Here is a 16,976-nt window from a genome sequence, read left to right on the forward strand (position 1 = left end):
ATGAGAACTGATTAAACTGACATATCGTGAAAATCGGACTTTTCTAGGTTTTAAGTGCTGCAGTCAGGTCCCCAGTGCATCTACCAACCAAAGAAACGTGAAAAAGATGTACCGGGTAACGTCTGATCTCGCTCCCCTAGTGACGTTGCAAAGGGATCTCATTATAATATTACCGCCACCTGTAAATTTCCATTCGTTTTCGAAAGCGACAGCGCCGTAGCAGTTCAAATGCCATGGAGAATGTTTGAGCAAAACATGGTAACTGAAACAAGAGAGCAGTGGATTTATTTGCTGTATATACGCTGCTGTCACACAGACCTAAAACAAACTGTTCACCTTCACTGACATAGACTGTAACTCGTAAGCTTGTGTGCGAATGAGAACTCAGGTTAGTACTCGTTTACATGCATTTAGAAAGCCGTATATCAAAAGTTTAAAACGAATGATTTCAATGCGATAAACGCGATAATCAGAATCAACCGCTCATTTGCATTTAAAGACACGGGCACCAAAATCAGAGTGTGTCTGCTTCCACTCAAAATTTCAAAAAGGTATAATAAATGTTCTGTAGGGTATTTTGTGCTTCACAGACACATGCTGGGAACACAAGAGACTTGTATTACGCTTTGTAAAAAAGGACATAATATATCATCTTTAAAGTGGTTAAACTGGTCTAAGCTAGGACAGTTAGAGGAATAGTTCACCAAAAAATTAAAATTAGCTAAGATTTTACTTACCCAAGAAGTCATCCTAGGTGTATATGACTTTGTTCTTTCAGACGAACACAGTCGAAAATTTTTAAAAAAATGTATGCTGTTTCTTCCAAGCTCCACAAATCGTATATATATCCAGCGTGAAACTAACCTATATGCCTCCGGGGGTTAACACGTGTCTTCTGAAGCAGAATGCGGCTCACGTCATACATCGAGTAAGAGGTCAGCCAAGAAGTCAGTGATTTGAGTTATAACTTTAAAAATGTAAACATTTTTGTTACAAAACCCCATGAATCTGACTCAGAAGACACGTGTTAGCATGCAGAGAGACGTGAAGGTTAGTTTTCCGATTTGTAGAGCTTGGAAGAGCCAGGATCAATTTTTAAAAAAACTGTAAAAAAGTCAAATACACCTAGGATGGCTTGGGGGTGAGTAAAATATGGATCATTTTCATTTTGGGGGGAACCATTCCTTTAACTAGCTTAATCAGATGAGTTAATGTGATCTACCAGGCATAAAAGTGTCAATTCATCCCATCTATGCAACAGATGAGCTAAAGACCTTCATCCGAGGTCACTTCCCGTCTCACTCTCATTTTTCCTGTCTGAGAGCAGTGCTGTCTGCGCAGACGTGTGCTCTGAGGGAGGAAAACGACAGTCTGCGCTGGCAGCTGGACGCTTACAGGAACGAGGTGGAGCTGCTGAAGAAAGAGCAGGGCAAGATGTACCGTACCGAGGAGGATCACACGCAAGAACAACAGCTGCACTTCCTGCAGCAGACCATGCAGAACATGCAGCAGGTAATACAGTAGCAGAAGCAACACTTTTTTAAACACTATTAATTAATAACTAGTTGATTATTAGCATGTATGCATCGTTATTAAAGGGCTAATTTACAAAGTTCTGTCATTAATTACTAACCCTCATGTTGTTCTAAACTCGTAAGACCTTCATTCTACTTCAGAACACAAATTTAGATATTCTAATGAAATCTGAGAGCTATCGGACCCTTCATAGACAGCAACACATCTGAAATATTCCAGGTCCAGAAACATAGTAAAAACAATCCATGTACCATTCAGTTTTGCTACGCTAGAAGAATACTTTTTGCATCTTCTGCCATTTTAGAGAGTGTCACAAAGCAAATGCATTAAGTAATCGCCAAAATGGTGGAAGACGTAACTCAGGGGAGAAAAATGAACACAATTCATTCCTGTGATCAGAGCTGAATTTTCAGCAAGATTTTTCCAATCTTGATGAATAAAAAAAATTTAAATCTTTGAATGGTAATGTATATTTTTATGGTTGTGGGTGAATTGGAGAGAGTCTCTCAGTGGGTGGGTGTTAACAGCTTCAACGACTCAACTTCCTGCTGACACGGCTGTCTATCTAACAACATACAGCGTGTTTGATATTATAGTCCAGTCACTTTGGCGGACTTATGACTCATCAAGTGACAAATTAGATCAAACCGTTATCGCAAGTAAAGCTGTGGGACATGTTTGTCCCATGTTTATCAATCTACGTCGACACTGACAAATCACATCATCACATTATTGACATTTAAATAATGATTTAAATTAAAGAGTGCTTTTGACACATTTAAACATCGGAAAAAAATCAGTGCGTAAGTGTTCAGTATGCTTTCACGTCAGCGCTCCATCTGGAACACAAACACTCACACCTCCATTAATTAGCTGTCAAATCAGCTTAAATGATGATTGGAAACAGTGTGCTTCGTGACGCAGACTGTCATAGTGCAGCCATTAGCACCGGCTCCGGTGAGCTCTCTCTCTCGCTCTCTTTCGCATTTTACATTGTGCAGCTGCTTTAAAGGCTTTTATGTACAAGATCAATACTAATGTAAGAAATGAGCATCCTTTTTGTGGCGAGAGAAAGCTAATGTTCAGATGTGTGTAGAGTTCAGTGGACTGTCATTATTTAATTTAATGGATGGAGAACTTTTTAATTACGCCAACTTTAAATTGTTCGATTTGAAAATGTGAAGGTGTAAACTTTTTTAAAATTATATAATTTTCACCATTGATAATAATAATAAAAAATGCGCCTTGAGCGACAAAATCAACAATAGCCAACAAAAATGTTTTCTAAAGGATCAAATGACACATCTTTTGCCTCAAACTACTAATTTGCTGCTTATTAATAGTATTAATAGGTAGTTGTTAAGTTATGCTATTGGGGATCTAGAATATGGTCATGCAGAATGTGTGTTTTACTAATAAAGTACTAATAAACAGCCAATATGTTAATAATGTGCATGCTAATAAGCAACTGTAAGATTTGGTCCAATTGGAAAAGCCGTACTACACGCCATTATTAAAGTTATTGTCCTTTCAATAAATGCTGCAAAAAGCTGACCTCATGAACCTTTTTAGCAGACATAAAAGTCTGACTCAGTCAAGCTCCTCAAGCCCACCTCCTCTTTATTATCTTTGTCGTTTGCTGTTGTGGGATGTTTATGTGGTGTTTGTTTATGAGCAGCCCCACACGCTGCTCATTGTTCCAGCCATCTGCTTTCTGTTGCTCACGATGCTGTTTGTCTCCACAGCAACTGCTTCGGCTCCAGGAAGAGCTGAAAGGGAAGGAGCTGGAGCTGGAGCAGGCCAGAGATGAGCAGCACTACCTAGAGGGAGAGGTCCTCAGCCTCAGGGAAAAGGTTGGACAGAACTCATGGTCATGTTGTCAAATAATCTGCATTTCCAAATGCATTATAGTGTTATTTGATGGAGAAACTATGATTAGGAGGAGCAGTGTGGTGGGAGCTACTTTGAAGCTGCTGTTACTCAATTTAAACTTTTAGCTAAACTTCAAGCTTCAAAGTTTTGCAATCAAGAGCAGTTATTTGGTAAAATGCAACGAGGATGCCAGTTAGGGTGGCAGTATTAAACCATAAAAAATAATTATGTGACTGAGCAGAGATTGCAGTGATAAACAACAGCATTTAACTAAAAGTGATATATATTTTTGGAATGAAGAGTTAACTTGCCAAAACCAATAAATGCCACTTTTTAAAAAAAGTGCAGATATTCTTCATGTATGGAGCGATCTGGACCCTAACTTTCAATGAACTTTTTAAAGTTATTATTATTCAATTAAAACAACCCAGCTGCAGTTTGATTTATATTGCTTGGAATGCACAATAATAATAAAAAAAAATAATAATTTTGAAATAGACTCTAAAGGCAAATATTTCAGCAAAAAAGAAATAAAAATGTATGCAACAGTAGCCAACAATTTCATGAGTTTACAACAACTTTTTTTTATATAATCCACTTGAAAATGCTATAAATTACGTTCTGCCAACGAATTTTAACAAGTGAATGATGGCCCTGGAAATAATGAATCACATATACATATATATCAGTATAAAATAAACAGCATAGCAGACTTTAGAGTGAATTATAATATAGTTTAAGATAGCTCTACAAAAAAAGAAGATGTGAAACTATAACATCTGTCATATATAACAAGAGTGGAGAAATTGGGGGAAAACGTCATTGAAGAATATCTTCATTTTAATTTATCTCTTTTGCTTTAATCTTATTTTTTTTTATATTGAAATTTAAAGACTATAAATAGTTTTTTACTATAATATAATTGGATATTATGCAACATTTACATTTGGCCCACGGCTCTCAATTCTGTTCGATTTTTGGTCCTTTGTAGTAAAAAGTTACATTATCACTCTGAATGAGTCAATTCTCTTGTTTGGATTTCCCACTGCTTCATTTGAGAGTAGTAGTGTACATTTTAGGCTCTTTTAGTGTCTCTGCTCGCTGGAAAAAGTAGCCTTTAGTTACTTCTCAGCGCTTGTAGAGAGTTACTTTGTAGATGGACACAAAGCCTTATGTAAGCCATTAAGAGCACTGTTCACTTCAGATATGCTGCATTTTGGCGGTGTCTGCCTCCTCGTGTGTGACAGCGGGAAGCTCTGCAGCCCGGGGTCACTTACTGTCCTTAGTCCCCCTGTGCATGCAGCGAGAAACACAACTCAACATGGCAGCAGGAGCACAGGGAGAACACACACATACACACATCACTGAAAACTGAGACACATAAAACAGCAACACACAAACAAGAGCAGGACAGTTTTTGCTCTTACGATGCTTGGTTGTGGTTGCAGAAGGGGAACAAGGCTATGCTGGAGAGCCGGGTTGTTGTTCACTTCTACACTTGACACCAAGTAGTCGCATATGCCCAGTCAATGAAAATGTATAGATGCAACACGACATGTATATGTGCTGAAAACATGCAAAATCCAAAAAAGGATTCAGCCAGTTAGTTCCCTTCAATGCTTAATTTGTACATTTGGAGGTCCCGGAAACAAAGCGGGGTGATGGATCCGGCATGTGATTAGAGGAGCGAGAGGTAACGGAGCATTCGCCCCAATCACATTGGTGGACCATTTTAAGTCATTAACAGCGTGAAATGAAATTATATTGCATTTTGATCTGGGCCTATTTTCATTTTAATAATAATAATAATAAAATTTTATTTCACAAATCTCTATAATAGTTAATCATGTCCAGAATTTCAGTGGGGATTATTTGTACACATCACATATTTTTACTAATCCTCGTAGCTTTCAAGCTATAGTGAGGATATATTCAATATAGCATGTAGGCTACTATAGGTTAGATGCACAAATAAATCCACACAAACTATCAGATTAAATCTGTCATAAAAAAAAAAAAAAAAAAAAAAAAAAAAAAAAAGCTGTACCACATCATCTTTTCTTTAAATATAAATTCTTTTAAATTTTGTTAAATATAACTGCAATATTGTATAACAAACCACAGTTAATATTATAATCTTTTGTAGTATTATGTTAGTTAAAACAAAATAAGCGTATTTGACAACAATAGATGTTCTATAAAGTAAGTTCAAGTATATATTTTTAAAAAAAGTGTACTTAAGTGTGTAAGTTAACTACATGCACTGCCCTCCTTTAAAACGCCCTTGAAATTTGGGGTTTTGGACAATATTGGCATGAATACTTTTTGCTTTGCGATCATTTTGTACTGATAAGGCCCAACACAAACTGCGAAATAATATTTTTGTGTATTAAAAGTATATTATTTCCATTATAAGTCTTCTTTTTATAAATGTGCTAAAGAGTAATTTTTCATAAACGGCGCATTAACATTCCTCCTCCTCACTAGGTTTTGAAAGAAAGCAACTGAAAACAGATTTCCACAAGAAGTCGTGAAAGGCAGATGTGACCTTTGACCTTATCCATATCAACTGACTGTCTGCCACTTACAGCTTCTTCATCCATGTCAAATTAAATGTGGTGTCTGCCTTGATTAAGTTCTATAGAGTTGCTGTCATTGAGGACAGATGATCTGCTTTCTCGATTGCTGAGCAGCACAACATGATACCTTATCATTTGTGCCAGTACAGTGGTTAACCCAGACACAGGGAATAATGACCAGCCTTGTTTACTCTATTTTCCTAACAGCAGACGTTGGTTTTGCATGAATGTTATTTGACTGAGATAACAGGAACATCAATAGCCGTGGAGGTCCTGTGGAGCTGTACTGTATTGCGCTCCTATACACAAACCCGCTTGCAAATGGAAGACGTGTGTACAATATTTTTAGATCCAGATGTGGTGTGCTTCAACATTTCATAAATATGAAACCGCTGTGACCTCCCACAGACACTCTGACCGTAATGCATGGAATCACAAATGTATTTCATTACCCCGTTTCTCACAAGCATCCATTAAAAATGTAGTATCAACTTGGCCCGCTCAAGGCCAGACCGAGGTTTCCCAGAGGTTACACTGTCTGCAGAGCTCCTTCACAGCTGTGCTGCAAAATAGGATCGGGTCTGGAAGTCAGTATTTCTGTTTTTTTTTCTTGACAGCTGTTGAACGCCATGGAATCGGTAGACTTGACAAACCACAACTCTGAAGGCCATGAAAAGGTAAGTCAGGCTGCGTCGTCCATCACGTCACTGACGTTCACCAGGCAGATTAGTCTGCACTACCGGCACACATCAAAAGAGGCATGTGAACCGCTAACATTGCATCATCCCTTCATTTCTCTTCACACCATGAGCTCTCTGGCAGAAGTTAATTTTAGACTACTGATCTGTACGTTCTGAGAGAATATGGGCTCCCTCTGCTTTTTCTGCATAGAATAAAGGTGCACAAACTTAACAGTGCTGCAGAGAGTGTCAGAAAACTTTTTATTAGGGTGCAGTAATTGAATTTCACAGAATTGCACTTTTTGTAATTGAATCAATAAATTGAAATACATTTTTAATTAAAAGAGATCCACAAAATGTATATCCATTACACAGTCCCGTGTATTAAACCTATTAAAACAAGTAACCCACTAAAATCTCATATCATATAAAGATAAGATCATAAACACATTTTAAATCACAGACAAATGACCTCATGTTAGATAAAGTGCTCTACAGTCTACTGAGTACAATCTAGCTGAAACATACTTTTTAACATTTGATTTTATTTCATTTAACGTCTATTTTTAATGTTTGATCAAACCTAAGCTTTTACTGTAATATTTACTGCACATCCAATTATACATTCATAAACTGTGATTTGAAGCGGAAATGATTAATGCATTACTGTATTTATTCCAGAATATCATGAATATCAGGACTGCATTTAATCCTCCACACATTTTTTAGTTTATAGAAAACGGCACCTTTATGTGCTTTTGACAATTAGAGATTGTTTTTTGTCCTTCAAAGAATTATATTTAGTATAATTTTGGACCAAAATTATTATAAATTCCAAATGTGTGCCAAAAACTCAATTAAGCTAAAGCATATATTGTAGCTTAAAAGCTGCAAAATATGGTCATTTTACACCATCCTACAGTAATCATGGAACTTAATTACGAAATATAAAAAAAAAACATTATTTTTGGCTTTTGGAAACCGCGGGCAAAATCCATTTGCCTCAAAAATCAAACGGAACACGTTTCCCTTAGTTTTGAAAGTTTTCTTTCAAGAGTAACTGAATTTTTCATATATGGCTAAAAACTCCATTTATATTTTCTTTTTTGCTGAGGGTTTCTAAAAATGCACAGTGCAAGGATGTTCCTTATAATTTTGATTTAACCTCTACATAACTTACGGTCTGGCATCTTGAGCAGCATCTTGGAAGAAGAGCCTCTTAAACGTCAATAGGCATTGATTTCTCTGAACGCAGCCGAACGCGGTGCATCCCCCATAAAGATTAGCAAGCATGCCCTACCAACTCAACAGTTTTGCATGATCCCATCTCTCTCGTATCTGCTTTGTGAAGGTTCCTCTGCATCCTGATGTGTGTTTTTCCTTTGTACAGGGAGTCAATGGCACCGCGACGCTCTACCACCATCGAGAGAAGAATAACGACATGGTCATTTGGGGTCCTTTGAGATCAGAGAAAGAGGCTCTCTTGCTCGGTAATTATTCCAACTCTGCTTCATGCCGTTTTGATCTATAAAACATCTTGAGCCGTGTGCTGAGGGGCTTGAATACCAGATGGGCTCAGAGGATTGAGTCCTAGCTTAAAAGCACAGGAGGGCGAGCAGGTGCAGGAGCAGCCAAGCAGTTGAACGCAATGCTGTCCGGCCAGTGTTAGAACCACTGTGATAACAACGACTAGGAAAGCGCCTAGCGCCTCGGCCTTTCTGTCATGTTTTTGGATGATGATCCTTAGGAGGAGCTCAGGGGAGCTGTTCTTCTTTTTGCCAGGCGCTTCATTGGCTCTGGCCCATAGAAGACCACATGTAGTATCTAAAGGCTGCACAACAACGCCGCTTGCAAAGAGGACACATATACTGCACTGATTGAGTAGAGAGAATCAGCCTGGCTCCGAGGCCCTCAGCCAGAAAAGCCAAACTCATTTGAGCAGAACAAAGTGAAGGGACGGACTGAAGAACACAAATTGTTTAAGTCTCCAGGCGCTCCCGTACTAGCTCTGAAGAGGACGTCTAATGCAGTTATTGGATTAGCTCGCTGTGCAAACATCATTTTGTAAGCGTCCTCCGTTAGGCCTTTCAAATGAGTTTGTTTGGTTAGACTTCTCGTACGAGTATGCAAAACAGATATGTTTATCTCGGTAAGCACGACGCACCGTTGCAGAACAGAGACATATGGAGTCGGCTTAGCTCTCTGCGTTGAATGTTAAAATCAGAAAGGACATCTCGAGACTCCCCTTCCCTCCCCAAGTGCGGCTCTGTGAAAGTAGGTCTTGCGGAGGGAATTGAATGAGGTTCCTTGGTAATTGGTGGCGTTACGGCATATAAATCAAGGAAATAAATATTGGCTCTGGCTCCTCAGGCAAAGCACTATATCCTGTGCCTCTGCATCAGTGCTTTACCTTTGCAGGACCTCTCCAAAGTAATCAGCTTAAGTGGGGGAGGGATGGTGCTTCTGCTCCAGGCGGCATATTTATGACTGTGCCACTGCATCTACTAGTCAGAGGCAACATATGTTCATTCACAAGCTCTGCTCTGCTGTCTGTCTCTCCACACAGGAATCATATCAACCTTTCTTCACGTCCACCCATTTGGAGCCAACATTGAATATCTGTGGTCTTACATCCAGAGACTCGATACAAAGGTGATTATTTTTTTAATTAAAGCAATAATTCACCCAAAAATTAAAATTCTATCATCATTTCCTCAGCCTCACGTCAAAACCTATAAGACTCTGGCTAAACCTCAAACGCAAAATTAAAATGTGCGCATTAAACCTGAGAGATTTGTCTCTCCATTGAAAGTCATTTAAAACAAAGATTTTGAAGATCCAAAAAGATCATAAAGCCATCATTAATCTAATTCAGTCTTGTACACTCTCAGAAATAAAGGTACAAAAGCTGTCACTGGGTAAAAGGTTATACTTTTGTACCTATTAGGTTCAAATATGTACACTTTAAGCACTAATATGTACCTTTAAGGTACCAAAATTGACAATTTAGGTACAAACAAGGTACCGCCCCGTGACAGCTTTTGTACCTTTATTTCTGAGAGTGCAAATGGTATGCATATACAAAAGCTCATCAGAAGAAAACCCCATTGGTTGTCGTGTGTCAGAAAATAAACGAGTAAACAAATAATAGAATTTTCATTTCTGAGTCAACTATCTCTTTAATTCATTTTGACAACACGAGCGCATGCAGGATTAACAAAAGATTAGAAATAATCCCATTTCTGTCAATATGTTATACGAGTCATATGTTTGTTATCTCTTTGACCCTTAAATACCACATGAAATATCAGAGGGGCTGTTTGCATCCAGGTGTGATCAGCACTGGCACAGCTATTTGTATCCCAGAAGGCTGGTGGAGCTTGTCCAGTCTACAACAAAATGCAAATTTCATGTGTCAGATGTGGCCTGGAGGGCACCAAAGGTGTTCTGACATTTTGCACGGTGGTGCTTGTGTGCAGGCAAATGTTTATTTTTATTTTTTTTACACCCCCCCATTCCTATTGTTTCCTGGCTGCACTCTTCTAAGACCAACAGCCCTAAATAAAAATATTATAATAGCAGTAATTGCTGCTAGGAAGTCATTTTTGTCCACGTGTTCCAATTTGTATTTTTATTGCACTTATTCATAATTAGAATAAGTAGAAGCTTTTGTTATTTGCGTGGTTCTGTTTCTGCACTTAAGTGCAAACTTAAGAAATCTCTTGAAAGTAGTACCTAATTCTAGTATACATTTAGTAGCATATACTAATTTATTAATATATGCTACTATACAAAAAGCAGCAGTATTTTATTTATTTTTACATTTGGGTTCAAACAGCAAGCATATGCCATCTTTTAAATACTTAGTAGATAAACACATTTAAAATGTACAGTCTGGAAAAACGGTATTGATGACTCATCTTACTCATGTGCAGCTTTTTCCTAATGAACTGCTCTCTAGAATAATAATGTCCATCTCTCTAAATTATAAATAAATACCAGCTGCCTCTGATCACCAAATCATCGAGTCATCAACTTCGATTGCACAATGCCTCTTCAAAAAAGTCTTTCAACAGGAGGTTTCAATGGGAGTCTTTTATATCAGACCAGCTGACTAACTCTAAATGTATTTTCGAGCAACGGCAAAAGTTTATCTTGTGCTGGTCTAAATTGTCATGCACTTCAACTAAGCGTAGAGAAAACATGCAGTATTATAAACTGAAAAGATGTGTTTATATACTCCCGTTTAAAAATGAACTACAGCAACTGTTTGCAGGAAGCAAATGACAAACATAGTGACAAACAAATTAGTGCCTTTAATTTCTAAGCAAACAGCGGCGAGGATGCAATGGGCAATTTTGTGTCTGTTTATTGCACAAAATGTTCAACACGGAGCCACAATAATAATCTAAGTGACACTTTGCTTTGCTCATTTTACAGATCTCGCCAGTGAACTCGAAAGATTAATGGTCCGGCTGCCCAACATGTTCAAGCAGGAGTTCAGTGGCGTTGGAGCGACTCTGGAGAAGCGCTGGAAGTTCTGCGGATTTGAGGCTCTTAAATCGTTGTGACTTGCAGAGCCACATGCACTGACACTGAGGCTTCTGGACCCCCGGAAGACTGATCCAGAGTCAGCGACAAGAGCCAGAGCCTCACAGACACAAACAACAGGCTCTACGCCCCGTACCGCCTCAGATCCGATGGCTGCCGCTCTCCAGAGGAAGTGAGACTCTACACGCGGCGCCGCATCAGATGTATTTACTTGAAAAAGCTCTTTCCAGACTTCTGTACCGATTGCGTAACTTATCTGTCAGTGGCATCGTCCCTGAAGGCTGGGAGATATCCAGGAATATCGTGCCTCTCGGTTAAAAATACGGAATGCTGAATATGGGACACAGATGTGTGATAGCGGCCCTCGGCGCCCATCAAAGCCAGAGTGTGTGTGAAGACGACTTCTGCTCTGAAAAATGATTTCATTCATGGCCAAAGTGCTGGAGCTGATAGACAACAGTTGCACAGCTGAAGCTCTTTGGACAGTTTGCTGTGTTTCAGACCGTCCTTGTTGTGTAGACGATGTATGTAACATGCTCTTTGTGTCTTGATGCACTGTTGTTAAAGGTCTGCTTATGTAAATTATGATTCTTTTAAAAAAATCAATTAAAAACTTTTTATCCAAAATCAGATGTACTTACTTTGAGAAGTTAGTGCTAAAATGACTACAATGTTAAAAATAAAGGTTCCAAAAAGAGGGTTTGGGTTCCCCCAAAGAACCTTTCAATAAACGGTACTTAGAAAACCTTATTTTAAATATCTACAGAACTTTTTCCATTATAAAGAATATTTAGTGGGAATGGGATGTTAAAACTTCACTGGACCAAAGATGCCAATAAAGAACCTTTATTTTTAAGAACGTAAAAGGCTTGGGTCATTCAGTATTGAATGCAGAATCGAAAACCATTTTGTTGTTGTTTTGGACTACTTAAATTCCATAAATGTCATTCGAGTTCAGCAGCCTATGGGAGTGCCCAATTCATCCTTGCGAATTGAAAGGCAGCCAGTTCGTAAATTCTGGATTTTGCCCAACCCCGTCTGCATCTCTGAATGTGTCAAATGTGCCTCGAAGTGTTGTGTCTGTCATGTTTTTTGATTCATGTCTGGGATAAACAACTGAACTATCTGCCATGAATGTGGAGCAGAACTTCCTTAATCACCCAGAATATAACAAGCTGTTAATAATGAATGAGAGGGGAGGAGAATGCTGCTCTGTGTGTGTTTAATGTGATCTATTTGCCATTTACATCAGCCACTGAGACGCTGTTAGTAACATAGTAGTGCATTTGAGACCGCCTAAGCCATTTGCATTGTTGCTTGTACCAGCACTACCGTTATTTGAGAGCGTTAGGATTAAAGATTATGGTGCCTCAAGACCCATAGGGCAGCTGAGCTTTTAAAGGCCCCATTTTGCTGCAAATGCAATGTTAAAGGAATGAAAAAAATCAATTAAGAGTTTATTAAATAAAAAAAAAGAACTGGCACCCCTCTACCAGAGCTAAAATCTCCAACGTGTGCCTTTGCTGGCAGCCATCATGCGTCAAATGTCTTAATATTCTGTCAGAAATTCTGGGCTGCACCCATGTGTAAATATTCCAACAGCATTTTTAGCATGACTGGCAAATTGTTAAAGAATAGCTTTGGCAAAAACAAAGCAGCTGTCAGATGGATAATGAAATCAATTGACCAATGCTTGTTTTTAAAATGCAATTAAAAATGTACAACGTCAAAGTAGCAATGTGAGTAATAAAAAAAAAAACAGACTCAACCAGTCAGGACCTACTATTGCTGTTTTGTATGTAATAATAAAAGCTTAGTAAGCAGAACATCTGCATTCCTGAACCTTTCTCAGTATAGAGAATGAAAGAGACTAACAGTAACGAAATGTTAATAAGCACAGAGTTAAAGAAGCAGAGGTCAATTTTCAATTTCTAAGCTGAGGCCTTTTAATCCTACTCTCTGATGACGGCTCGATATTCGGTGGAGTTATTTTCAAGAGCACACGCTGTGGATGGAAGTGAAATCGGAACCATACAGACAACAAATAAACAAGAAGAGACAGTAATACCTCCTGGAGTATATTTAGACTTCCTGTATCAGATCAAACTGACATCTCCTTGGAAAATGAATTAGGTGCAGTTGAGCTCTTGAGTGGTTTTTCAAAGTTTGCTCCTCTGAATCTAAACCTCTTATTATCAAGCAGTATGTCATAGATAGTACGCTGATGAGTGCTGTTTGAGAAGAGAAAACTGCACTGCAGAGCCCTCAGTCCATGTGATGTCATTTGAACTCCACGTCTACCTATGATATATCTACTCATCCATCTATCTGTCCATCCACTCATCTCTCATTTTTTTGCTCTCTATCTGTTTCAGTCTGTTCAACTATCCATCCAAATGTCCATACATTCCTCTTTCTGTCTATCTACCATTTATCATCCAATCATTCATTATTTATTTATCTATGTCCAACTGTCCATCTACTCATCCATCTATCTGTCCATCCACCCATCTGTCTATCTTTTGCTCTCGGTTTCAGTCTGTCCATACATCTATCTATTGATCGATCTATCTATCTATCTATTCATCCACCTGTTTGTCCATACATTCCTCTTTCTGTCTATCTACCATTTATCATTCAATCATTCGTTATTTATTCATCTATGTCCATCTGTCCATCTACTCATCCATCTATCTGTCCATCCACCCATCTGTCTATCTTTATCTGTTTCAGTCTGTTCAACTCTTTAAACATCTGTTTATCTCCATCCATTTTTCTCCATCCATTTTCTTGCATCCGTCCGTCCATCCATCTATTCATCTGTCTAGCTACCATCCATCTATTGTGCCATCATCCATTTGTCTATCTCCATCTGTATTTCTATCTATCAGGACACAGTACATTAAAATGCCATTTTTTCAGATTATTTTATTACATGTAATATATATAAAGTTATGGTCTAAATGCAAATGCTGCATCTAAAAATATAACTTTGGACGATTTCAATAACATGCAATAATTCCAGCGGTTGCCATGGTAATACAGTGGCTAATTTAGATTTAACTAATTATGGAGTGTATAAAGAATTACGTTAAAATAAATCCTAATTTTAAATCTTCACTGAACTTGATAATACTATTTGTCTCTAGTCTAGGCTTCATTAGTATCCAAAGTGAATGTGCAAAGATTTTCACATTCAGAATAGCTAAGCAAGACCAGAAATCTCCGGAGATTACATATTCTGTGCTTGCACAAAAATAATAAAAGCAATTGTTGTTGATGTCGACAGCTGCACTGGACAGACATGTATTGTCTGGCCAAGCTATTTTTATTGACTGAGGCAACGTGCAAAAATAGTGCTGCTGCAATAACGTCGGCCAATGAAATGAGGCCTGCCAAACAGCGCGCGTTACAGCCACACTTCCCAATCTGACGGATTGCTTTGTTTTCACTGCTCCGCCAGCTAATGAAAATGAACGAGACCCTCTCGTTTGCGGTTTCACGCGGCAGCCACATTAAGAGCATGCATATTTTTTCCATCTCCCCTTCCAGGGCCATTTTGTCGCTCATCCATGATGTCTGAACTGCGATGAGCGTCCTTTAAGTGATGGATGGCCGGCGAGGCACCAGCACACACGGAGGCCTGTTTACACGCTCAGATTGAACGCTCGTCTTTCCTCCTATTTTGGATCCCTCCCAAACCGTTAGCCAGAGCTTGTTCTATTGTTCCCATCTGTCTGCTACTCACATCACAGCTGAAGAGACTGTGATGTCGTATTTGTCCTGTGGGTGCCATCAGCATGTCTATTGTCTCTGTGTTAATGAAAACCAGGTGATGTGACACAGGCAGCTCTTCACTCTGATTGGTCAAGCCTGAGGCACAGAGATATTGCACTGCATTGCAGGAGCCCAAAGACAGAATAAATGGCCTGCACAGAGCTAGTCGTTTTCTCGAAAGAGTTTTCCTCGTCTCACAAAAACACGTTCTCATCACCAATGAGCTGCATATTTTTGCATTAAGATGAGCGATTTAGCAGGGAAATGTTTTTAGCCTGAGCAAATGAAGCACTGGGACTTCCAAGGAGCCTAGGAGACAAAGCCGGTTTGTAAATGAGGTTTATTGACGTCGTCTATAAATAAACCTAGTAGGAGGGGGAATACAGCAACATTAGATGTGTGGATTTCTGCTAATGAAGCTGCTCGACAGCTCTAATTAGCGCCAGCCTTTATGTGCTTTGTTTATAACGATTAGAAATTCAGCATTGAAGTCATTTACATCTCTCCAAATGTCATGCATTTCACCGCATCGGCAGCGGTGTGAATATAATTCGAGCGCCTGTGACATTACGTTGGCTATGAAAATCATTTTCATGCTCTAAAACGATCAAATGAAAACATTTGTGTTGGTGGCGGTACATGGCATCCATCACCATTCTGAAGGTGATTTTATTAAAGCTCCCACTGGAGAATATCGCAGCTTCTCCGCACGATGCTAATGAGGCTCGCTCTCACGGCTGAGAGCATTGCACACTATATACTGTACTGTTCGGTATATAACAGTACATTGCAGTCAGGTAGAGAAGCAGACAGCCGTTCCCACTCCACTCTAGTTCTCCACAGATCTTTCCTCCAGATGTCAATCACATCTACATCACTTCTTTGCTAAAATTCAAACAATCTGTGCAAAACGTCCCACTGAGCAAACCTGGAAACACAAGTCTGTTTGGCACAGCTCATCTCTCATCCTCCACAGTGTGATGGAACATGCCATTCTAAACATTGCAGGTGTAGAAAGAAAACCCGCAAAGGAAAGCGTGTCAAAAAAAATTAACGCTGCCTGGGAGTTTTAAAGTTTGATGGTTATATGCGTCCGGAGAAGACCGAACAGACAGGCAGACCATTGCTAAGAGTATAATACGCTATTCTGGACGGCTCCTAAGGTGAACTCTGAGTGTATGGTATGGGTGGTTTCTCTAGGGAGTTGCTATGCAGACAAGTATGGCTACTTTTCAAAAAGGCATTCTGTATAGCTAGCATTAGCATTGCTGTTCTTCATCTAAGTATCCGTATAGTGTTAGGCACTGCATTGCAATCCATCAGTGTTTTATTAAATGTATATTTACACTTGACATTGCTGATTTTAATAAGCACTCTGCGCAATAGGACTAATTAATTCCCTTACCTGTCCAACAAAGAAGCAGGTTGAGTATCAGTCAGGATGTTGTCCATCATCTCCCCACCGTTTGTATGTTGTACTGATGTTTAGGGGCCTTTTTAGTCTTTTTCTGCTTCTTCGGTTAAACGGGTTATTATTCTCCTGTTGTCTCTGCTGGTAAGGCGCGATATTAAGCATGGCCATTTTGCTCTTTGCATCATCAAACAAAACAACAGTTCTCTATTAGCATATCTGTTAGGTGTCTCTTCGATATTTACTAAAATTCAAATCAAATCAACATGCTGAAATCAAATGTGCCGAACACAACCCAAAAAGCGAAGCTAAAACATTTTGATCGCCATCTGGTGGCTGGATGGAGCCTCTGCCTTATTCTTTAACGTTGAAGTAAGCCTATTATAGTAAGCCCTTCCGATTCATTAGCCGCTAATAATAATGTGAAGTTAACATTTTTTTTAAGAATTTGCGATATTAGACAGCTAAACGAGCTGGTAAGAAATGAACCCGGAAATGAGAATTTACGAATAGACGTGCCATTCCAGGAAGAGTCATAAACCCCGCCCTCTCAGTGTAAACCAATTGGAC

The 16,976-nt window shown here is 39.0% G+C and overlaps 1 protein-coding gene across 1 annotated transcript in view; it reads left to right on the forward strand.

Annotated features, from left to right (window-relative positions):
• Positions 1-11,813, forward strand: part of enox1 (ecto-NOX disulfide-thiol exchanger 1) — an 83,584-nt gene extending 71,771 nt beyond the window's left edge. Inside the window, 7 exon segments of the mRNA XM_043249066.1 lie at positions 1,328-1,512; positions 3,282-3,389; positions 6,605-6,664; positions 8,058-8,157; positions 9,234-9,319; positions 9,678-9,688; positions 11,118-11,813. Of these exon segments, the coding sequence (XP_043105001.1) occupies positions 1,328-1,512; positions 3,282-3,389; positions 6,605-6,664; positions 8,058-8,157; positions 9,234-9,319; positions 9,678-9,688; positions 11,118-11,238 (671 nt within the window). The 3' untranslated portion in view covers positions 11,239-11,813.
• The last annotated feature ends 5,163 nt before the right edge of the window (positions 11,814-16,976 follow it).

This window comes from Puntigrus tetrazona, chromosome 9, assembly GCF_018831695.1.
Source record: "Puntigrus tetrazona isolate hp1 chromosome 9, ASM1883169v1, whole genome shotgun sequence".
NCBI classification, from domain to species: Eukaryota; Metazoa; Chordata; class Actinopteri; order Cypriniformes; family Cyprinidae; genus Puntigrus; species Puntigrus tetrazona.